At 42.7% G+C, this 25528-nt stretch overlaps 1 protein-coding gene across 2 annotated transcripts in view; it reads right to left on the reverse strand.

Moving 5' to 3' along the window:
- Positions 1-16943: 16943 nt before the first annotated feature.
- BAALC (BAALC binder of MAP3K1 and KLF4) overlaps positions 16944-25528 on the reverse strand; it is a 63034-nt gene continuing 54449 nt past the window's right edge. The window contains exons 3-4 of one of the 2 annotated variants that reach the window (XM_037500860.2): positions 18637-18771; positions 16944-17866 (exon numbers count right to left, since the gene is read on the reverse strand). In XM_037500860.2, the coding sequence (XP_037356757.1) occupies positions 18661-18771 (111 nt within the window). In that variant the 3' untranslated portion in view covers positions 16944-17866; positions 18637-18660. Of the gene's footprint in view, positions 18772-25528 lie in introns of both variants that reach the window. The other variant, XM_037500190.2, reaches the window with a different exon arrangement.

Consider the following 25528-nt stretch of genomic DNA (forward strand, 5'->3'; position numbering starts at 1 on the left):
TTTTTCTGAAATAACAAGAACGGGGTAGGCCTCCCAGGGCTAATGCAGCTATTCATGAGTGTGTCTGGGTTCAGGCTCTGTCTTTCTGGTTTGAAATCCTTAGCATGTAGGCCTCTGTTTTCATGTTTTTGTCTCATGGTTGCAAAACAGTTGCTGCACCTCATCCTCACTCCACCATTTTAGTCACGAAGGAGGAAAGGAATATAAATTAATTTTGAGTAGCTATCCAGTGTTAACCATAGAGGAATTCTTTTTTGATACTATCCCTTAAAGAATTATTTTGAGAATTAAGTGAGATGATACCTAGATAGTGCCTATATTACTAGTGTTCAATAAATACCAACTATTAATATGCATGTGTAGCATTGGATTCAGTGAGTGATACAACCCCAGCAGTTAGAGCATTTAGAAGGGTGAAGAACTACACAATCTTTAGTTCATGATCAGTAAATATCTCTTTTCTCATTGGGGCTTAAAATAAGCAAAATATCAGTCTCTTTGATACTACCCATTCTCACAAGGCTCTGGAATGCTGACAGGTAGAGATGCTCTTTGAGAGCAGATGTGCTAGAAAGTAGAGAAGCAGGAGGAAAGCTGGTATCCTTTTGTACCAATGAGGTTCTCAGGACATGACACAGGAGGAGACCCATTCCATCTTCAAACGCAGGGATGCTATGAGATCCCTAGGCCAGCATTAAATTAAGAAGAAATTTCGATGGCAATGCTTGTTCAAATTCTATAATTTCTATACCATGGTATGCAGTTAACATGGTTTGAGGAAGTCTTAATTCTAAATGTTTTATCCCATTGTCAGACTATGGATATAATGCTGTCTCCTGCCTTTTGGGTTACAAAATACAGTAACTGTATCTACAGCTAACATTTTGAACTATTAACAATTATATATAATTTTCCACAAATCTGGTATTAGCTTATGGTCACATGGAGCTGATTAATACTTGCTTGAGTCATTTTGGGAAATAATGGCACACATATCACACATATTAGGAGAAATTCAATTACAATGAGAGGAAAAGGAAAATAAAATCACAAAAATTACTAAATTCAGGAATAAATATCATCACAGGTAATAAAATCCAGGCTAGTATGGTGACAAGAAGGAAGGCAATGGTGTTAATAATAGCTGAGGCTTAATCAGCAACTACTATGTGCCACACACTGTTTGAAGTGTTTTTTGCAAACAGTGTGACATGAATTCTAAATATGCAATTTCCCCCACATTTTTAACACCAATAGCTCACTTGGAGTGATCGATTTGTGTGCAGTGCCAGAGTTTTGTCCTCACATCAAATCTGTGATGTAGATTTGCACCATTATTATTCTTGTTCCATAAGTGAAAGTTAGGTTTAGCAAAAGAACTACATAGCTTAGTAACTGGGGAGCTGGAATTGGAATACACATCCATCCTCATCCTGAGTGCAAGCTCCTAGATCACACTCTATGACATAAACTATGTATTTGTTGGTACATAAATTCTGTAAGAAATTTTTCAGCTATTTTCTATTTCTAAACTATGAATTGAAGATTTATTTTTATGTGGTTTGCATTGATCTGCTGAGAGACAAAGTCTGAACTAAACGGCCCAGGACCCTTTTTAGCTACATATTCTTTAACAAGGAAGAGGGAATGCAATGCAACACTGAATTATTCCTGTGCCAGTTTGTTCCTCATTCTAGTGCTTGGGAGGACAAAAATTTAACCCCAGTCATCAATCTGTTTGAATCTCAGCTTAACACATTTCTAACAAACTTTCTAAAAGTTTTTCATAAATAATCAGCTAGAAACATGTTCCATCATTTCTTTCTTTCCACTTCTCTTTCCAAACCCTTCTTCCTCACGCCTCTGTCTTTTGGATTTATGTCTCTCCCTGCTTAGCCTGTCCAGGGTTTTTTTCTAGCATCTCAAGTTCATTCCCAGAGGTCACATTCATTCCTCAAAGATGTCACATGGCGTCTGAGTCATGTTCTCACTTGCAGGGCCTTTGTTGTTCGCTGACGGCCTCCTCTTCCTTCACAGTTTTTGTTTGAAGATTTAGAAAGCAATCTCAGGTCTGTTCCCAGGTAGGTGGACAAAGCAGGAGTTTAAAGGACTCGGTGGAGTATCTTGGATCTATTACTTTTTGCCAAAATAAAAGAACTAAAGTTATCTTGCCCTACTGGGTATTTTCAAATATGGTCCTGTTCTTTAGAGTTGTAAACTTTCTGTGGGTAACTACCACTGGAGAACAAGCAAATAAAAAAGACCATGGAACACAAAACCCAATTAATTTATGAGATCTAAAAATAGCCTAGAAGTCTGAAGTTTGTTAGATGCTTCATTTGAATACATTCTATAGTATGACACCATAAGATTTAATTAAAAAAAAAATCCTGGAATGGCATGAGATTTGTGAGCCTTATGTGATTATTCATTATAGAGCAAACAGATCTGACTTTATCATTCCTTACTATCTATATGCTCAATACCAAATCTGCCTTCACTCCCATTCTAAACAGAAGGCCTGTGGGGTTTGCCCCGCTTTCTCTAAAGACTCTGTTAAAAACTATCAAATATAAAATAGAGCACAGATATTTATAACATACTTGTTCTATGCAGGCAGTTTCATATTTTACAAATGTTAGCCACCTCATTTAATCCCATAAATGCTACCTCCTTTTCCTCTTGAAAGTGGAGGAAATTTAGGCTTAAAAATCATTGAGAAATTCTCCCCCAAGTCACACACCAGTAAGAGGTAGTGCTAGGACTTGAACCAACATCTAACTACAAAGCCTTTGTTCTTTCTGTTCCACCAGTAACTCTCAGCCCCACTTTCAGACAGGAGTCACCTGGTGAGCTTTTAAAAAAAAAAAAAATACTGACACCTTGTGCCCACTCCAACTGAATTAAGTCAGAGTCTCTGAGATTGGGCCTGATTTAACTATGTTTTAAAGCTTCCCATAATATTTTTTTAAAAGATTTATTTATTTATGCATACAAGAGCTGGGGTACAGGCCAGAGATGCAGGGGGTGAGAGGATTCACCAGAGACAGAGCGGGGAACAGAACAGGCAGATTGACCAAAGAACACTGCTGAGGGGAGCAGCGGGCGAGTCAGGAAAGGTCTCCTGCGCCATGTGGGTTGCTCCCTAGCTAGCCGGGGGATCGAACTCAGCTGAAGAGGCTGCGGATAGCTTCACAGGTTGTGTCTTAACCCCTTGTGCCACCAGGGAGGCCCTCCCCATAATATTTTAATGTGTAGTTAAGTTTGAAAATCTCTGCTCTATGTTAAACTTAATGCTAAATGTCAAGGTTGGAGAATGAACAATTATAGATAGATCCCAAACTTATGAATGACTAATGTGTGACAACCACTCTGACTTTGTTTGCTAGCTAGCTTTGTTTGCTCCAACTTAAATCTTGATCAGGAAGCTAAGCTCCAGGAAGCTAAGCTCCAAAACTCAAGCCGCCTTCTCCAAGTTGCCTCAGTAGTAAATGGAGGACTTGGCAAGAGAATAAGAAAATTTTCAGCATTTTGTGTAAGCACAAGAGGTCTGCCCCTCGCCCAGTGTGGCCCTGAAGCTCAATTCCAAAGCACCGTAGGCAAATGCATCTTTAAAGTGGAGCAAGTCAGAAACCACTTCCCAACAAGAAGCAGAAAGTATCTTCAGCACTCTGTTTCAATGCTCATATTTCTGAATTATTTCATAAAAGCTGAGATTTTTTTTTAAAAAAGCTGAGGAAATTATGCCCCTGTGTGTAACTAAAATTTACCAAAATGGAAGAAAGAGCATAGGGTGGAAGGCCCGCTGCAAAAACCACAATACAGTGCATGCATTCTCATGGTCAGGAAGGCATGGGATCACTCACGGGTTGGGTTGCTTTCACAGGATCTTCCAAAGTAGGCAGACTATAGAAGTCACGCATCCTTGTGTGAGACGGTCTACAGCACAGAGACATTGGGCAGTGAGGGCTGAGAAGAGGAATTATTCTAGGAAGAGGGAAGAGAGATGAGCAGACTGTTGAGTAACAGAACATTCTGCATGCATGTCAGTTCCTTTGATTGCCCTTCTGTCTGCCAGTGCCAAGGAGAGACAAAAAGCATTTGGAAGGGCTTTCTCTCCACTTCGAATAAAGGCAGGTTCTTCTAATTTACGCTTCCAAACAAAAGAATTAAGTCTGTTGAGACTAAATTTCCTTAGATGAAGGGGCGATCCAGGCGACAGCAGGCTGGTGAGGAAGATCTCTGGAGCGGGTTTAGGGCCTCTAATTGCCCTTAAATCACATACTTGACATCACCTGCTTTGCTTCCTTCTACAGTCAGCACTTTTATCAGATTAGGGTCATGAAGCAGCTGCAATCCGGTCTCTTAGGGGGCAGCATGCTGGAGCCTGGGGCTGGAAGGGACGGATACCCAAGAGTTCAAACCAAATTAAGGCTAAAATCGCCCTGTGTTAGGGAGCAAGTACCAGACACCTCCCCTAAGTAAATCTGTGTTCCCACATGATAGAATGCCCCCCCATATCTCAACATAAACATTCCAATAACTTAAAGTAATGTTTACATTTATTTGAGAGAAAATAAATATTTGTAACTGCCAAAAATATAAGTCATAAAAAATAAATTTGGCTATAAACATTTTGAAATAGGTCCCAGTTTTTTTAAGACAGAGTCATTTAGACTCAACAACAAACCACAAAACAATCTGTCCATGTTGGGGTAAAACTTACCTAGTTTTTTCCCCTCAGTGTTTTCTGATGATCTATTACCTCCCCCTGCCCATCTGACACATAGTATCTCCCTGGCTTTGGAGTTTTAAAGGAGCAGTCCTGAGTTGGGTGGTGGGAGGAGGCAAGAGAACCTTGATGTCGATGTGTAGGTTTGTGAGGGGACTAGAGGCTCTTTCCCTCAGAAAGGCAGGATCTGTTGGGATGAGGAGCTCAAGCACGGAGGCTGCAGAGTGCAGCAGGGTGCAGGGCAATGGAATCACCTCACGGCCACAAACTGCACAGAAGCACATAGGGTCTTAGCACCAGAGTTGCCTTCCTGGGTCCTACCAGGATTAGAAATCGCACTGTGTTTCCCTTGCACCCAAGGGTTGGAGAAAAACAAAGGGTAAAGAGACCTTGCCAACTGGAACCAGGAACTGCGCAACCCAAAGTCTAGACGATGCCACTAGCACCTCAGTAGACGTCAGTGTGTATAGATGACATGTCTAAATGCTCACACACACCTCCACCCCCAGCATGCTGGCATTCCTGGTTTGCAGTTGTAATTCTTAGGAAAGGTGGGAACCCTAAATAGACTGAGATTATGTTTTCCACTATAGTGGAACTTGTGTTAGAGACTTTAAAAATACCTTCTTCTATTTCTTGGATGCCTTTTTGTGAACTGATGCTTGCACTAGCTGTGGTAACAGGTGCTGTCCTCCAGGGAACTCAGAACGAGCCTTTCGAACCACCGCTCTGCCCCTCCCTCCAATGTAAGCCATATCTTAGTGGCATTTGGAGCCCAATGAGTAAAGGCAGAGAATTACAGTCTGCTCTTTACCTCCTTGCTTTTGTGTATACAGATGTGAAAACATTTTCACATCATAGAATTTTATCTATATATTTCAGGGCATTAGCACCTATTATAGAAATGATTACATTTTACTTCCAGAAAACTACCCTAATAATTGTTCTACAAAGTCTTGAGAATATTTTGCTTCTTTTTCCCTTTCTGAAGACTTTAAAATCACAGCAGTGTTCCTCTCCACTAATCCCCAAACCGCAGCAACCTGTGATCAGTTTCCCTGCTTCTCCTTGTTCTTCTGGTTGGGTGGAAGCTGAGGTTCATGGACAAAAACAGACCAGGAACAGAACTTTACCATCACCACAGTCTCCTGTTTTCTTCCCTCACTCCCTCTGATCCCTCTCCCTCCTCCTCCCCTGCAGTATGTCTCTGATTTGTAATTGTCTGAGGCACCTTGTGGTCCTTCAGATGTGGAATTTTCAAAGGCAGGACTTCAGGGAGGGCACTTTGCATTCAGTCTTCCAAACTTCTTTCCTGGAATATCTTACGTTTTCTGGTTGAATGATTTCTCTGGGTCTTGTCTCTTCCTGGCCAAATATCCTTAGTTTCTTTGATGTCTGACTTTTCTGGCCAAGAGACAAATTCCCAAAGCTCTAGATCAAGCATTCCAATTCCTGGAAGAGACGCTGCCGCTAAGTACAGGCTGTCTGCAGGCCCTCAGTGAAGCTGTCTGTTGCCTGGAAAGTTGATATCACAAGCCAATTGGCATCAGAGAAGCCTAGGTTTAAAAACTGGCTCAGAACTTCTACTTTTATGACCTTACCCAAGCTATACAACTCTTTTTAAAAAAAAAATTATTTTTTTAAACAATATTTTCTTCCCCTCACCCCCTCAGGTAGAGTCCCCATAGAATTTCCTTCCCCAAGGCACCTGTGCACCATCACCACAGTCCCCTGTGTACCTCCCTCCCTCCCTCTGATCCCTCTCCCTCCTCCTCCCCTGCAGTATGTCTCTGATCTGTAATTGTGTTTTTGCTTTGTTGTGTTTTGTACTGTTATTTTTTTTTTTACACTGATGTCTTATTTGATTCCCCTATATTCCTGCTATAAGTGAAACCATCCGATATTTTTCTTTTTCCTTCCGGCTTATTTCACTGAGCATAATTCCTTCTAGAGCAACAACTTTTTTTTTTTTTTTAAATAGAAGCATGATTTATTTGTTTGTTTGTTTGTTTGTTTGTTTATACAAGCACTGGGTACAGTCAGAAGCACGGGAGGGTCAGAGAATTCACCAGAGCCAGAGCAGGGAGCAGAGCAGGCAGACTGACGAAGTACACTGCTGAGGGGAGCAGCGGGCAGCAGGAGCGGTCTGCGCGCCATGTGGGACCCTCCTCTGGTGGCCAGGGAGCAGCTGGGGATCGAACCGGCGCCACAGAGCTGCGCCACCGGGGAGGCCCTAGAGCAACAACTCTTAACCTAAGTTCCTTCTTTCTCAAATGTGGATGATGGCAATGTCCCACAATATCTCTGATGAAGAGAAAACATATATACATTGCCTGGCACCGAGGAGGTATTAACAAGTAATAATTCTTTGCTCCCTTTTCTTAGCTAATATGGCTGGGTTTGTGTATGTAGACATTAGGATTTGACAAAAACTAAAATAGTATCGTTTAAAGCCTTTCATTGCAGTGGTAATAACAAAGTATTGTACTAATGTTTATTTATCTGCTGATTTCCTATTATGTATTTATCACATTATATTTTAACTGTCTAGTTATGCCGTGAGATCACTCAGAGTTGGAACTCTGCCTAAAATTCTCGCTATATCTCTGGGACTGAAAAAGCACTCAGTAAATGCATGATAAAGGAACAAATGAATTGCTTCCTAATGAAGCATTTAGGTCATGCACTTTGCTAATGCCTTATGTCCCGTGTGCTTTTGACCTTGTAAGCATGCTATGACATAGAGCATGCTCAACATGGTGTATGCTAAGGAGCAGAGGCCCTTGCAGTAAAGTGACATGTCCTAATCACTTCTATAACATGGGAAGATTGGTACCAGAAGCTAGAGAGAGCTGAGGCATTCAAGGGAAGGAGAGATTACATTTAGTTAAGAGGATTAAGAAATTTTCACTGAAGAATGAGGTAACACTGGAACTGAGCCTCAGATGATAAATAAGTTTCCAGCAGCAGTGAGGCCAGCAGTGGAGACTGGTGCCAAAGATCGAACGTGTGATGGGCATTCAGAGGACAGCACAATGCTTGGTTTGAAACACAAAATATGTATAAGTTGGTTAGAACTACACAGTGAGGGTTTTGAAAACCAGCCAGGCTGAGAAATTCATTCTTATATTAGGCAGTGAGAACTCCCAAAAATTTAGATCATGGGCCTCCCCCAGTGGCGCAGCGATTGAGCGCTGGGCTGCGAAGCTGCCTGCAGTCTCTGCAGCACCGGTTCAATCCCCGGCCCCTGACGAGGGTCCCACATGGCGTGACAGACCTCTCCTGCAGCGCCCGCTGCTCCCCTCAGCAGTGTATTTCGTCAGTCTGCCTGTTCTGTTCCCCGCTCCAGCTCTGGTGAATTCTCTCACCCTCCCGTTTCTGACTGTACCCAGTGCTTGCATAAATAAAAAAATAAATCTTAAAAAAGAAATTTAGATCAGGGAAGGTTCCTATTTAATTAATGTATATTGAGTTTCTCCATTTTACAGATTAAGCAATAAAGCTCAGACAATTTAATTGACTTGCTCTGTTTCATGGATTGGAAGTCACAGAGATGGAATTCTACCCTGGTCTGTTGATCCAAAACTCCTGCCATACCAGAGTCACTCTTCTGGAAGATTCACAGGGTGGACAGGACTTCCTCCATTCTTTTTCTCTTTCTGAAGGCTTTAAAATCACAGCACGGTGTTCCTCTCCACGAATCTCTAAACTGTAGCAACCTGTGATTCACTTCTCTTCTCCCCTTGTGCTCATGGTTGAGAGGAAAACTCAAGCTAAGGATACCACCTGGAGGAAATGAGGGCTGTTTTCTTTACATCTCCGTGAATCACTGACACAATTAGAGCAATCTCAAATGTAAAATGATCTCCCATTTTCCCAATGAAAAGATGGAAACATATTTCTCATCTAAATATTGAAACTGACTAAAGGTGATGGAAGGAGCCTGATTTTCGAGCAAATATTTGGTAAACCAGTTCTATTGGAGTCTAAATCCTGAGGGCATCAAGTGTTGTGAGCAGATATGCATTGTAGAAAGGTAATTTTGTCCTCATTGTGGAGTCTAGATTAGAAGCAAAGTGGGAGGTAGAAAGTAATGAAATTGCTGCAGAAATCAGGAGACTTGGTGGCTTGAGCTGAGGTAGGCTTTGTGAGAAATGAATGGAAAACACTGATGTGAGAGATATTTGGAAAGTGCATGCAATGGGATTCAAACACAGAGGGAGAGGGACTAGCTAAAAGTGACTCCTCCAGTATTTTTTCTTTTTTGCACAGTTTGATGGAGATTGAGCCACTGATTCTCTATGTAAGGCATATTGATAAGAACACATTTATAGAGCTAGGAAATCAGAGCAGGTGTAGGAAGGGAGATATAAAGGCTAACAGGAAGAGAAAGGATGTAGCAACAAATAAACAGAGGAGTCGGGAGGAGTACCTGCATTGGAGGAGAAGCTGAACTCTGGGAACAATATTCTCTCCTGCCCCTCTACCACCAGCTTAGAATTCAACATTGTCTCGCAAGTAGATCACGTGGTATCAGAAAGATGATCTTTCCTACTTTGATTATTCCAGGAGGAGCAGAGAAAACATGGTACTCACAGCTCTGTAATTTCCTCTCAGGAAAAGCCAAACCTCCTTCAAAATGAATGTAATATTTCATTGACAGAGAAAGGAACTGAGAATAAAGAAAACAGTCTTCCTTGGAGGACAAGAATAAAAGTCACTCACTGTAATCACTTCCATCTCAGCTACTGTCCCCAAAAGAGGGAATAACCAGAAGATCTGTGGTCTGGGAATGAGGCAATCAACTTGTTCTTGGTTTCCTGGGACGTCATGATTTTAGGGTAGAGAGCCCAACGCCGCAGAGCCTTGTTTGGTCACCCTATCCAGGAGTTAGACTCCGATTCTAGTCGTGATTCTGTTGCCAATTGATGGAAAACTTCAGACACAGCCATCCTTAGCATAGCTTTCTCATTCATAAAATGAGGGGAAGTCTTCTCTTTGTATATTTGCTTCTTTGATGAGCTCATCCAGTCCCGTAATTTTGAATACTGTGTTGCCATGTGCTTTATGTAATAAGAAATATGTATTTAATTTTTGTCTCTTTTCCTGAAAGAGTTCCTAAAATCCTTGGAGTTTCCTAAGTGGTGAGAGCAATGCAGATGTCTTTTTTATGTTCATGAGGTGACTGGGTAATCAAAAGATGGGGGTCATCATCAGAGGAACCAATCTTGTGATTACAGGGTTAGAACTTTCAGTCTAGCATCTACTTCTGGGTAGGGGAAAGGGACTAGAGGTTGAATGAATCACCATATGGCCAATTCGTTAACCAATCATGCCTGTGTAATGAAGCCTACACCATTAGGCAAAGGGATAGGGTTCAGCAGTGAGCACATGGAGATCTTGGGAAAGTGATGTGCCTGGACAGAAAACTCTGTGCTCTTTCCCCATACTTTGCCCTGTGTACCTCTTCCATTTGGCTGGTTCTGAGTTATATCATTTTATAATAAACCAGAAATCACATAAGTAAAATGTTTCTCTGAATTCTGTGAGCAAATTTTAGCAAATTAACCCAAGGACATGGTTGTGGACACCTCTCTGATCAATAGAATCAGTCACAAGTGCAGGTGACAACATGGATTTGTGATTAGCATCTGTGGCGGTGGGGTAAGTCTTGTGGAACTGAACCCTTAACCTGTGGAACCTGACGCTACATTGTGTCAGAATTGAATTGGATTGTAGGGCATTGTAAACATATTATAGAATTTTGGGGGAACCCCGTCCCTGTCTGTAAGGGGCAGGACGGACACTGAACAGGTTTTCTATGATTCCAGCAGACGGGTGAAGGAGTCCTGGAGCCCTCAGTGGCTTTTCAGGCTTTTATTGGGATTTACCAGGCACACAGCAGGCAGGGGTGCTGGGGGGCCTGGAGGCGGCAGGCCTCCCAGCCCCCAAAAAGGGCTCTCCGGCCTTCTCTCGCGTTCTCTCTGCTTCTCTCGTGGTTCTTCCTTTCGTTCTCTGCTCTGCTGGCGTCCCCGTGACGCCGCTCTTATACGCCCAGTCTCAGCCCAGGTGAATCTCATCTACGTAGACCCACACCCTACTCCAGGTGTCTGCCATCAGGCATGCATTCAGGGCTGCAAGGATCCATCCATTAGTCGTAATGGTGGGAGGGCAGAAAAGCCTGATACTTTTTACCTTACCCTATACTGTCTTACAGGCAAGAGAGCAAAATCATATTCACAGGCTCCGTCCTGTATGCAGGAACCTTCTGCCAGAAGGTAAAGTCAGTCTTTTCAGATTAAAATAAAAAAGACTTAACAGGGGGTTCCCAGCCTTTGTGTTTCCACAATACATTCATCCCCAAGGAAAGAATTAAATCCTGCATTGCCTTCCTCCAGCATCAGCCTGTCTTTAGGTCAGGAGAATTTAGACTGGAAGCTCCTCCTATCAAGAATAATTACATTTGTAATGTCCATGCCTCGCTCTTCCTACCCATGTAAACTAAATTCAAATTTGTATTTTTGACACACTCTGACAGAGTGAAATCTGTAGAAATGCTTCCCAGGTTTGAATCCTCACTTTAATTATCTAATAATTCTTTGTCTAACTATCACCCAGCTGGTGCCAAAAAATTATTTGGTAGTGAGAGGGAAGGGGTAGGGGGAAACAACAAATACTGGAGCCAGTGTCTCCAGCTGCATACTTGATAATAAGTTCTGGATTAATTTGTGCAAAAGAGAGATGCCAAAGCCCAAAATTCATTGCTGAGCAACTCCTCATATGAGACTCTTTTTCATCTAAAACCACATTTCACTTTCTAGTTAGCAATTTGGGGAAAATTACTCTCTAGAGAGCTTGCAAATAAAAGCTCAAACAAGTTTAAAGGGACATCAAGACTCTAGAACTCAGTGCCAACTAAGCAAGAGTTTTCTTCTGCATTATCCAGAGTCAGCACCTCCGTGCAGAGCTGAGGCATACTCCTTTAGGAAGAGTTCTTGAAATGCTTGCTCTTTTCATCCCAGGATACCCAAGGTTCATTTTGTATTGAATCAGAAGTACTTAACTTGAAAAAAAGGTACATTGGGGTGCATGAGAAGAAACCAAGTATAACAGCTCCTAAAATAAGATCTTTGCATTTTAACATTGATGAGAACAAAAAGATTCAAGGCTGGGGCCACTTACTGTGTAGAATTTGCACATTCTGCTCTTGTCTTTGTGGGTTTTCTCTGTGTACTCCAGTTTCCTCTATATCCCAAAGATATGCACATTTGATTTTTTTTTAAGATTTATTTTTTATTTATTTATACAAGCACTGGGTATAGTCAGAAGCGCGGGAGGGTGAGAGAATTCACCAGAGCCAGAGCGGGGAGCAGAGCATGCAGAAGGACAGAAGTACACTGTTGAGGGGAGCAGCTGGCGGCAGGGGAGGTCTGCGCGCCATGCGGGACCCTCCTCCAGTGGCCGGGTTGCAGCCAGGGATCGAACCAGCTTTGCAGAGGCTGCGGAGCACTCAACCGCTGCGTCACTGGGGAGGCCCTGCACATTAGATTTAAAGGCAAGTTTAAATTGCCCCGGTCTGAGTGAGTGTGGATGTGTGTACGAGTGCAGCCTGAGCTAGAGGGGTGCCTTTGACCCTAAGGTGGTATAAGCAGATTGGAAAGTGAATGAATGAATATTTAGCATCAGAAATGTTATTTAGCATCAGAAATGTTCTGAATCTTGATTTAGAAGTATGATGATGTTTTTGTGACCAGGAATATGTTGTAGAAACTTAGTTTTGCTTACACCAATTAGCCTATGCTAAAATTGGTTTTGTTAAATGACCTTACTTAAAATTGCAGTGAGGGTTTGTTGTACTTAAATAAGGACCCAGCTCTCAGGTACATTTACCCTTGCGAGCTAAATTTTATAGGTCAGGTGTTGTTCATGTCCTGGAAATTTCAGGGCTGAATCACAGGTCAAAAATGATAACCTTATGTTGATCTTCATATGTTGTGCACTGCACTAAGTGCTTTACAAATAGTATACCCTTACTAAATCCTCTGGTTACCATGAGATACTATTAGTCTCATTTCATACAGGGGGATTCAGGATCATAAAGAGGTTAAATGACTTACCCAAGGTCACAAAGCTGGTAAATGGTGAAACTGGGATTCAAATCCAGCAAGTCTGACAAGATCACTTCATGGAGCTTTGGAAACATTAAAATTATCTGTGATCAGCTTAATCATTGGCTTCAAACCTGACTGTGCCTTAGAACTCACCAGGGAGTTTTGGAACATCTTGATGCCAGATGTTTAAACCTGAATCTAGACTAATTAAACCTGAATCTCTCCAGGTAGGTTCAAGACATAATAGTTTTTAAAGCTCTCTGGGTGATTCCAATGTATAGCCATATTACAAACCATCTTGCTAACAATCATATTCTTTCACCTATAACTAGAAAGCAATTTTGTTCCATTCCATTCCTATTTACAAGCAGTAGGTGAGTGGCTAAGGTGCTGCCTTATGCTCTGGCATATTCTTTCTCCTTGGGAACTCTGAGCTGGAAGGCCAGCTCAGGCCTTCATTTTCATATTCTAGAAGAGGAAGGAATGATTACTATAGATCTATAATACTTAGGTTTGCAATATGTTTTAGAATGACTCCCACAATTTATTAGCATTCCCTTAGAAGGAATTTTAACATTATGGTACAACTGAAAAGGTGGCTACTGCCTTTGTTGCTATTAAGGAAAAAAGTTAAATAGAACAAAGGTGACATTTGGCAGACTTGTATCTATGGTGCCGTCATTGATCTTGATATTAGCACTGACTACTTGGAAATGCTGAGACACTGATGCTATAAAAAGTGCTGTGAAGTCACTTGCCATCCTTTGTGACAGGAAGGAAATGAACATTTATTGAGTACTGACTCAGTGCAACGGACAGTGCATGGGGCTTTACGACAGGTAAAGTTGGGATTAGACCCTAGATCTACCATTTAGTAAGCCCCTTGACCTTAAAGGAGGCCTTTAAGTTTCCTTCTTCATCTGTAAAGCGGAGCTGATGAGGCTTACCTGGCGGGACTGCTTATTGACTAGAGAGAGTGTACCTGGTACAAGGCCATCGTCATTATTACACGGCAGCCACCATTATCTACATTTGTTATCTCAGTTAAGCTTACAACACACCCTCAAAAAGCACTTCACAATATGACCCAGAAACAGTTGCTGGCTTAACATTGGTCTCCTGTGCCTGAAGTCTGTGTGCTCAGCTTTTCTGGGCTGTCTGATGCCCTTCTTTCATAGGCCATCCCACAATGGATTTAGCTATTAGAATAGGAGATATTCTCTAGATAATAAAATAATATTTAGGGCCTCCCCGGTGGCGCAGCGGTTGAGCACTGGGTTGCGAAGCTGCCCACAGCCTCTGCAGCGCCAGTTCGATCCCTGGCCGCCGGGTGAGGGTCCCACATGGCGCGCAGACCTCTCCTGCCGCCCGCTGCTCCCCTCAGCAGTGTACTTCGGTCCTTCTGCCTGCTCTGCTCCCTGCTCTGGCTCTGGTGAATTCTCTCACGCTCCTGCACTTCTGACTGTACCCGGTGCTTGTATAAATAAATAAATCTTAAAAAAATAAATAAATAAAATAATATTTAAAAAGCCAAAAAGAATTTCAGTCATGTCCCTGGCATAGGACTGTGTTATAAGAGGGCTATCTGGCATAGAAAGGGCAATATTATTTACTCCCTAATTAAAAAAAGGGAGTAGGCCTGGTGGAATGATCTCCTGTGCCCCTTCCATTCTCCTGTCAACATTCTTTTCAGCATTGGTTGTCATCTTAAGTTATCTGAGAACTTACTTTTCTGTGTTTTATTGTCTGTCAGTTTCATGAGGGTGGGAGCCAGGTCTATTTTATTCCTCACATCTCCCAACTTCTGATGCATCAATGTTTCTTGATTAGGACATATGGAGTGAATGAAATAGTGATTAAAGACATAATCTGAAATATGTCACATCTGTAATTTCTCAGCAAGTTCTTCTGAAATTGACTACCCAAACTGGCAAGATGGGGCAAAAGGACCTTCAGTATTTCTATGACTCCTGAAAAGAATATGAAAACAATATATTTAGAACTTAATTAGGAGCAGGGTTGCAAAAGCAAATGTCTTGGGGCTTGGGCATGTAGGACCAGTGGGGAGGCTCCTGCATATGCCACATGAGTGGCGGGGCCAACAGATTCTGGACTCCCCCAGCCCCAGCTAGTGCAGCCATGTCAACTCCCACACCTTTGGTCAAGTGGCAATAAACACCACAGAGAAAAAGATCTTACACGTTTTCAAAAGAAAGTAGAAAATTTGTTTATCAGTGAGAATTCGATTTGGCTGTGCATAATGACTCGAAACAGCAGCTTAATTGAAGTGGAAGTGTATTTTTCTCTCATAGAAAGAGGTTTTGAGATGTGTGGTCCTGAAGGCTCCATGGAGTCAGAGAGCCAGGCTTCTTCTGACTTTTGCTCATCTTCTTATGATTTCCATTCCCAAGGTCACCCATGACCCCACGGATGGCTGTGGCTCCAGCCATTACCTCCACATTTCAGAAAGCAGGAAGGGAAAAGAAGGAATGGGCCAGCTCATTCTTTTATAAGGAGACTTCCTGGAAGCCTCTATACCTCACTTGTATTTCATTGGCCAGAACTTAATCATTTAGCAACTAGCTGCAAAGGAGGCTGAAAACATAAACTTTATCTGAAGTGGTGATGTGCCCAGTTAAGGAAGAACAGGAAAATGGATGTGGGAGTTCTAAACTAGGAGTCTCTGCCAGAGCTGGCTTTTTATGTGAAATTCTCAAGTTTTAACACCATGCAGCCAAAAAAAAAAAAAAAGCATGTCTGCCATCTGGGTTACAGGGGAGATGCCAGTTTTGTGAACCCTGCTGACAGGAGCAAATGTGGTATGGGACACATCTCTGTGGCCTGTGGGGCAGCTGGTGAGTGGGGCTGGTGGGGGCCATAAGCTGGTGACAGTCATCAGAGCCTTCACAGGAGGGTGTTCAGGTAGCCTGGGCAGTGGTGGGGAATATGGTGGGGGGCTATGTGGAGGTGGGCAGTGGAGAAAGGATGAGGAGGTACAGTCCTGTGCCTCTGCACCCAAAGAATGCTCAGGGTGTTGGCAGAATAAGGGGGAGGGGAGGGTGCTGGCTGCATGGCTTCCCCCACCTTCAGGTCTTAGCAGCTTCTCTGAGGGGTGAGATTTCAGTCTCCTCTGAATTATGAAGTCCCTTTTCTCTTTCTGGCCTTCAGTGAAGGTCGTCAGCTCTCACATTAGGTCCGGGTCCACTCTGCAGGGGTAAGAGAGCAAAGCTCCCCGAAGCTCCTCAGCCCTGTCTGGTTATTGCCACCATTTTCACATTGGGTTTGTTCTAGTCTGTCTCCCTGACAATTCCCCTCCAAAAGCCTGAGTCTCTTGGTCTCGCTAGACATCCTTGTTTGGAAAAACACCCGTTATATGGTTGGAAAAAGACCTGGATTTGCAGGCAGACTTCCCTCACTTGAATCTCTGTCCCATCCTTATAGTCCAGCTGAGTGGACTTTATAAAGTCTAAGTACTTAGTAACTAAATTGGAGCTAGTAGTGTTCTTCTTACCTACCACACAAGGCTTTCTGGAGGATTCACAGGGATCACTTAATATAAAGGGCCTTTGTTAAAAGAAAATATCTAAACAGCTCTATATATACAAATTTAAGTTCTAGTAAAGATTCTCTGTAACTGGCCATGTGTATGAGAGTAATGATTTTATTGGCACAAACTTTGCAATACAAAGTGTATTGCTAATAGAATGGTAAGAATTAGTTCATGTAGCATACACACCTGAAAAAATGCCAGATGAGTTTCTAGCAACATTGTTTACCCGCTGGTCACTGTCTTGGTGAAATCCAGATTGTTCTGGGAAGGAGCAGGTCACATATGCCCTTGATTACCTTACCTGCAGAAGTGAGAAACTGTTTCTATATAAAACAGAAACACCCTCTCACGTTGATAAACTCCAAACAATGTGCAGCAGCAGTTAAGTGATACACAAACAAGCTGTAAAGAGAAACTAGGTATGACGGGGTTGACAGCACTGGTGAAGGAACACTCCACACAAAAGCACAATGCATGTGCCTTGGGAAAGTGAGCCCTTGAACTTGCAGGACCATTGACAACCTTTGGCAATGGAGGACTTGAGCTGAGTAATGCCAGTGGGGAATATGACTCACAGGTTTTGCTTTTACTTTATTATAAAAAATTTCAGAATGTGAAGTTCCTTAAAAGCCCTTTCTCAAAAAAATCACAAAATGGTACAATTTGGGAAAACTGTAGTTTTGTGTATGGTAAAGGCTTTTACAGTCATTAGGAGAACATCCAGATCTAGAGTATAAGACAGAACTCTACCCTGAATAGAAAAGTGAGGTTCTCTGGCAGAGAAATCTACAACATACACTTGACCTTAAGGTTTAGGTCAGTCTCCTAAGAGTTCACCCATGGTTCAGGTTGCACAAACATGGCTGGACAGACATTAGATGTGTCAGTATATGTAAGGTACCTGGTCCAAGTCTGGCATTTAATAAGGAAAGAAGGTATGGAGGGAGGAAGGGCACAATCTGGTGTGTTTGAGGAACAACAGTGAGTGGGTAAGGAAGTCAATATCTGAATTTTAACCTGCTGGTGTCAATCTTCTAGGCTGCTATATAAACACTCACAATCAGGTTGCCTATTTCTGCTAAACATGGAGTTTATTGGTATTGTTGGTACAACTTAAGTCCTTCCTTTCCCAATCCCAGGCATGTTAACAGTCCTTAAAAAAGTCATGCTACATTACTTTGAAGGAAAATATTTAACAAGTTTAAGGAAATGTTAGAAAATTATTCTTATCAAAACATTTTTTCACTGCATTCACCTGACTTCTAACACGATGCCTGTCAATCTAATGCTAGCGGGTATGCACATCAGCCCGATGTCAGCTTTCTAAGGCAATTTCCTTGCAAACAGCAAATGACACAGTCCTGGGGCTTTGTACAGAGAAGCCAAAGGGAAGCCGAGGGCACTACCCACATGTTCTGGATTATCTCCCTCTTGTGAGCAGGACCCAGTCTCTGATTACAGTTGCAAATGACCCTGTTGGACAGAGAAAACACTCAAGAACACAAGCAAAGAGACCTGGAAAGCTTTAAAAAAAAAAAAGCAAAGTCTTGCTGAGCCCTGTAGGGTGTCCTAGGTAGATATATTGACCACAACGACCTTAATATTATGGCCCAGGGTCTAACATGGATGCCGGCATGAGGGGAAGTTGAAGACAGATAAGAAATAGATGTGAGTGCTTCACCGAGACCTCTCAAAGACATGCCACTGATGTTGGGAGAATTCTTTGTGTGAAATTGAATCGGAAGCTGTCTCATAATAAGCTAACAGGGAGCTACCTTGATTTTTCATATATCTAGGTTTAGAGTTGGGTGAAAATCAACTTTTAAGTGAACGTGCTAAATTTTATGATGGTGGTATTCAAAAAGAAAGAACAAAAGAATGAAGCTTGCCTGAAACAGGGCATACTATTGTGTCCAGGAGAGCTGAGAACTGATATGTGACTCTTTCCTCAGGGAATCCATTCCTGTTACTTTTCTGTTTCATAAATTGGCCTGTGATTTCAGCTTCTCATTTTTACATCAGACCATCGGTAGGAGTTGCAAACTGAAGTGCATATCTGCGGTTTATCATCCTATGTGAGGCCTGTGCAATACATTTACGCGCTAAATAGGAGGTTGAGAAAGTCCCAGCAGCTCAGCTAGCCATGGGCTGCCAGGGAGAAGTCTCTCAAGGCACTCAGCAGCGTTCATGTTCAGGGGCACCCACTTCTTCAAGGTTCCTGGGTGGGGTCCAAAGAAGTCTACCTGCCCTTCGAGGTGAATCTTCTGCTAGTTGACGCAGTTCTTTGTGATTCTTCGACTTCTCTCTACCTGCCGGATGCTGTCCGTGACATTGATGGTGACTTCTTTTGCAGACATCCGTTTAACATCTCTTTTAGCCTGTTAGAAAAAGTTTAACACTGTGAAGTGACTTTCTGGGAAATATCCAAAGATTCTGACCTTTGCACTGATCTCTTGAGATTGCTACAAACACACACACATGCACAGGGAGAACGATCCACAGAATACATACACATATGCTCCTCTGCACACTGAGTCTGTTGACTCTCTCAAACCCACCTAGACAGAGCCTGGTATAAGGCATGACTTTGTCGAGTGAATGAATGAATAAGTTAGGGCTTCTCAAAGAGCAGTGTGGGAGGTTTCACACTTGGCTTTAGCTTTGAGCTTTGGAGTCAGAGACTATGGTTCAAATGCTGACTATAATATAATTTCACTATGAACACATTTTTTTCTACCTTCTTTAACCCTTGCTTTCCTTACCTGTAAAATGGAGATTAGTAATCATGCCTCCCTCATAAGGTTGTTTTAAGGTTTAAATAAGGTATGCATGTAAAGTACTTAGCACAATGTCTATCACTAAATAAAAAACTTATTAAAAACTTAGTGAGCATAATAAGTAAAAAGCAGCATATACCAGTGTAAGGGATGGAGCAGGATCTCTATGACCCAAGCAGACAGGGTAAAGGAGTGAGTCCTGGAGCCCTCGGTGGCTTCTCAGGCTTTTATTGGGATTTACCAGGTACACGGCTGGCCTGCCAGCCTCCCAGCCCCCAGCAAGTCTTCACTCCCTCTGGGCTCTCCAGCCTTCTCTCACATTCTCTCTGCTTCTCTGCTCTTCTAGTGGTTCTGCTCTACTGGCATCCCCGTGACGCCACCCTTATACGCACAGTCTTAGCCCAGGTGAATCCCATCTACATATGCCCACACCCTATTCCAGGTGCCCGCCATCAGGCATGCATTCAGGACCACAGGAATCCGTCATCAATCCTAATGGCAGGAGGGCAGAAAAGCCTGATACTTTTTTTGCTTACCCTACAACCAGTGATAAAAGTCCAGAATACACATTCACTGCTAAGACATTGTAGGTTCTTCAACCCTATGTGCCCAGTCCCCTGTACTCCCCTCAAGAGAAAATAACTGTCACTAATGAGGGACAATTTTGCATCCATCTGCCCAGTGCTTTCTTGCTTGGCATCAGTGTGAGACAGGCCTTGTGCATAACCCCCATGGTGGATGGACAGGCACAGGTCCCCCATCCCCAGCCCAGCTGCAGTGTTTGCAGTCAGCAAATAGCCTCCAGTGGTCCCTGCAGGGGTGGTCTCTGCTGCAGACAGCCGCCTCACCAGTTCATGCCCTTGCTGAGATGGCCAATGAAGGGGTAAATGTGAGGGCAGGAAGGCCTGACCATTAAAGCCCAAAGCAGGTCAGCACTGACCAGGCATTTAGTCCAGAAGTCCCTTTGGGATGCAGCTGGCTGAAACTGTTGTCAGGCCGACACTGTGGCTCTGCTTCTCCGTCTGCCCAGGCCCCTTGCAGCCCTCCCTCCTGCAGGTGCCTGCAGGTTAGTTACTGAGGAACGCCCTGTGTAATGACATCTCGGAGTCTGCTTCCTGGACTACACCACCAGTCTCAGAGCTGTAAGAGTGCTGTCATAGTGCAGATCTCCCAGGCTGGGTGAGAGTGTAGTGCTAACAGATGCATGTTTTCATACAACATGACCCCAAGCACAAGCCAACTACTTCATCTGTGGTGCATCTGGTGAGATGGTGGGCTGTTGGACCACTGGAGGGAAATAAATTGCTCTTTGTATTTATTAACAAATGATATGCTGCTTTCTAACATGCCACATAAATCCTGTGTAGTAGCTGCTGGTGATACCCACTTCAGATCCCCCTTACTTGGCTGGTACATCATCCCTAGCTGCTGGGAGGTTGGCTGCTGATCACTCACAGTGGCACCCTTTTAAGAATTTCCCTCATCTGATTGGAACCATCTTGACCAAAAATGTCAAGGAGGCTGCACCCTAATTCCTGGAGACAGCTCAAGCCAATGCCTGACAGCTGGAAATATAAAATGCTGGGCCTTTCGCCTCAAGGGGTATAAATCTCCTTGTGAGGCCATTTATGTTCCAGGCTCCCTCTGGGATCAGACTGAGGCTTCAGTACAACTGTTCAGATGTTCTGCTTCCAGGAAACCTCACCTACAATAATACTTTATAGGTGATTTGAAGGATCATGAGGGATAATTATGACCACATATAATTTTAAACTTATCCAACAATTTCTTGAGATAGGATTTCATTGCTTTTCTCTTCCTAGTCCCAGTGCCTGGCACAGTCTGAGACACAGTAGGATCTCATTCTGACTTTGATTGAATGAAAGAAAGAAAGAAAGAAAGAAAGAAAGAAAGAAAGAAAGAAAGAAAGAAAGAAAGAAAGAAAGAATAAATGGCCATATTATGAACTAGTTCCACATGATTTCCATTTGGATGTTATTGCATCAAAGCTTTGTAGATTGGGGTGTGGAGTATAGAGACACAGAAGCCTTAATTGAAATGAGCCAAGTTGATGGCCCCTCAAACCCATGGGAAGGAAGGGAGACTTCTTGAGTGGAAATGTAAGCTTTCTGAACTGCACAACCACTTTTCTTTAGCATTATTGGCAACATTTCACAAAAGATTATTAAAGATTATACACAGAAAATGCTCTGCTCTCTTTCAGGCTGCTTTTCTAAGCTTAAAAATCTAAGCAAAAATTCACTAGTTGGATGATTCATAATTTCCAAATCTGTTTGAGTCAAAGGCTCACAGAATAGTCACAGAATCAGTATGGTTTTAATCTCCAGGGGGTGTTTCTTAAATCTGTCCATCAAAAGTTGCACAATGGAGATGCCCAAAGCACAAGCTTCAGAGTCTCACAGGTCTGGATTTAGTGCCAGGCTTTGCCCTCTGGGAGCTATCACTGGATGTTGCTTTAACCTCTGAGTTTCAGTTCCCTTACCTGAACAATGGGGAAATAATGCTTAATTAATTTAATTTAATTTTTTTTTTTTAGAGAATTAAGAATGTCACTTAGCATTAATAGGGTGAACAACTTCTGGTTTGCTCAAGACTGACCTGTTTTAAAGCTACGAGTCCCACATCCCAGGAACCTCCTCAGGTCCCAATAAACCAGGACAGCTGTGACCCTAATTATAGCTATTAACACAAATTCTACTTGGAAAATGACCATGTCAGTCAAACACACCAAATTTAAATAAAAACTATGACTTGTTCTACTGAAACAATGACTATCACTACTACTACTTCTAAATTACTCTAGAAGATAAGCGTTTGGCTACAGGACAAGCAGGAGTTCTGTATACTAATGATGGGCACAGAAGGTTCCAAGCATAAACAGATCCACTTTAAAATAATTACTACTGTGTTAAATTCAGCAAATTAAGCCACTAGAACAATACTGCATTTTCTTGGCAGTATTTTATTAAAGACAAACTTTCAAGTCTGAGGCATCGACAGAAAGGTGTTCCCACCCTTTATATCAGCAAGGACGTAGAGGTCAGCAGTTGCTTCTGTCTAATGAACACTTGGAAACCTCTGATTTCAAGCTCCAAAAACAGAAGGGAGAAAGAGACCTAAAATACCAGATATTTGCTCTCAAATTTCCAAGAAATAAGTCACTTTGCCCTCTTCTGAGAAAAGAGCTACACAGGTAGATGGTCACACCATTCTGTTTCTCAGAATATTTTCCCTTCTTCTGATGTGATTCTAGTCACACAAACCTTTCACATCCTACCCTCTTTATTTAATGACAGGAAAACGAATCCGGCCCTATTGCAAGTATTGACTGAAAAAAAAAAATCTACACTTCCCAACTCAATGATGAGAGAAGCCTATTTGGCACCTTTTGCTTTTATGGTTTTCTGCTAATTCAATCCTTCTTCCACTTCTAAAATTCTTGTTTTTTGAGTTTTATCACCTTGGATGCTTGTTAATGTGCCAGCTCTTGTTTGTCACCCAGTTTTGCAGCTTTTCTATTCTTTCCTTGCCTCATTTTAATTTAATACTCTGTGAATAATAGATTTAATACTCTGTGAATCATAGATTTTTAGTCTTTGTGATGCTACCTCTTTAATTAAAAGTAATTTATTGGCTGCCATTTCTCAAGGGTAACCACAATGACTGTGACAACTTCCTGGCAGTCTCAACCCAGGTGGAATTGTTTCAAAATTGGGGTTTAGAAGCTGATGATCTAGCTCATTCTCCGTGGACGTGACAGCAGCCTGACGACTCCATGGAGTCCCGGACTAGGAGTGCAGCTACACCCCAGCCTTTGCTCACGTTCCCCCCAAATGGAAGAAGAGATATTCTCAGCTCTAATTTGCCTCCACAAATATCTATACCTGACACAGGACAGTATGAACCTTTTCCACAGCTCCCTGAAGACAATGGGGAAAAAAAAAACAAAAACAAGACTTACTGAGCTTCTGCTTTATCAGACATCAATTTTTTCTAATTTTTTGCTTCCACACTCAGCTTTCTGCAGAGGTAATCACAGCTAATGATCCTTAGGGAATGTTGCAGGGATTTTCTAAATATATACAAGCATATGTCTCTCTCTTTCTCTCTCTCCCCACTCCCCCACCACATTCTCATCTTTCCTGGCCTTTAAATGTAATGTGCAGGGCCTCCCTGGTAGCACAAGGGGTTAAGACGCAACCTATAAAGCTATCTGCAGCCACTGCAGCACAAGTTCGATCCCTGGCCAGGAAGCAACCCAGGCTGGCCAGGGAGCAACCCACATGGTGCAACTGACCTCTTCTGACTCCCCTGCTGCTCCCCTCAGCAGTGTATTTCAGTAGATCTGCCTGTTCTGCCTCCCACTCTGTCTCTGGTGAATCCTCTCACACACTCCCATACCTCTGCCTATATCCCAGTTTTTGTATGCATAAATAAATAAATCTTTTAAAAAAGTAATGTGCATTATATATTAATTTGTTTACTTGCTTATTTTCTATACCTTCATCAGATTATAAACTTTAAGAAAGGACCCAGCTTGTTATGTTCACCCTGGTCTCTGCAAAATCCAACCCAGTGCCTATCACACAATAGATATCCAATAAATTATCTGATTAAGAATGTGTGTAAAGATAAATCCTCAGAAAGAAAGAGAGAATAAACCTCTGAGAACAGAACATGTTTTCATTGTCCTGCCTAAATGTCCTAGGACTTTCCTGTAGGACTTCAGTTATATTCATAACTGTCCTTGCACCATCCCTGAAGGCAGCTGGGAACATTTCTATATTCACTTTTCCAATGATGTAGCTGATGACACTCAGGCCAACATGGTTTGGCTGAGCCCAGTGTCTTTAGTAAGATATTGACCCCAGGTGCCACATTCAGTCTCCCATAGCTCTGCCAAAATGCATTCTAAACTCCCCACCACTGGGTTTCAGGAACTGGGGTTTGGAAGCAGGAAGATCTGGATTTGAATTCCAACACAACCAAGTCATTACTTTCTTTGCCATGCTGGCCACCCACCACTTCTGAGTCTGTGTTCCCATGTGGGGAATGACAATGCATGTATATATTGACTGGCACTTCATAATGATGATGTTTTGAAAGACTCACTATTCATCTAACGGGTCTGCAAAAAAAGCCAATTTGAACAATTTGAAGCCAAATCATCATTGCACTATGGCAATCACACACACACACACACACTAACTACCTCTCCATACAGCCACATCTTAAAGATGATACCATATATAGTATGTCTGGGTCATAGTAAACAGTCTAAAAATGTTGGTTCTCTCTTATTCTCCTTCCCAAAAGATTAAAGATGACTTTTCCTTCTTTTCAGCCAAGTCCCACTAAAGGGAGACAGACAATAACAAACCTCTAGCTGTTCCCAAATTCCATGAATTTATTTGCTGCTGCTTCATGAATTTTTGTGGCATTAATGTGAGGTCAGACAGGAAGCATTTGACCTTAGCAACTCCACCAAGACCAGGAGGTCAGCCTTCAAGGCAGGGATCAGTCCAAGTCTCATGCAAAACTCTCAAAAATACACTGCAGACCACAGCACTGTGTGCAGTGCTCACAGGGCTAACATGGTGTGTTTTTTTTATCTATCAGGTACCAAGTGCCAAGAGGAGTTGTTGCTTTTCAACTTGAACCTCAGGTAAGTCAAACACTAGATAGGCAGTGGAACCTGCTTTGTGAAAACAACAGGACTCCTGCAGAACAGTCATCAATCAGATGATGGTGATTCTGGAGGGGATTAGGTGGGCGTGGAGCTGTGGGGAACCTTTCTACTTAAAGTACTAAGTTAGTCTTACTCAGTTAACATACAACACACCAGATGCATGACCCTAAAGTAGGCTCCAGGGGTGAGGGAGAAATATGAAGAAGAATAGTCTCTAGCCTGACAGTCTTCTACTTTTTTTTTTTTAATTTATTTATTTATTTTTTTGTTTGTTTGTTTTGTTTATACATGCACTGGGTACAGTCAGAAGCGCGGGAGGGTGAGAGAATTCACCAGAGCCAGAGCAGGGAGCAGAGCAGGCAGAAGGACCGAAGTACACTGCTGAGGGGAGCAGCGGGCGGCAGGAGAGGTCTGTGCGCCATGTGGGACCCTCCTCCAGTGGCCGGGGAGCAGCCGGGGATCGAACCGGCGCCACAGAGGCCGCGGGCAGCTTTGCAACCCAACGCTCAACCACTGCGCCACCGGGGAGGCCCTCTACTTTTTTTTTTAAAGATTGATTTATTTATCTATACAATAGCTTGGGTACAGGCCAGAGGCACGGGAGAGTGAGAGGATTCACCAGAGACAGATCGGGGAGCAGAACAGGCA

This window comes from Talpa occidentalis, unplaced genomic scaffold, assembly GCF_014898055.3.
Source record: "Talpa occidentalis isolate TD23 unplaced genomic scaffold, MPIMG_talOcc4v2.1, whole genome shotgun sequence".
NCBI lineage: Eukaryota > Metazoa > Chordata > Mammalia > Eulipotyphla > Talpidae > Talpa > Talpa occidentalis.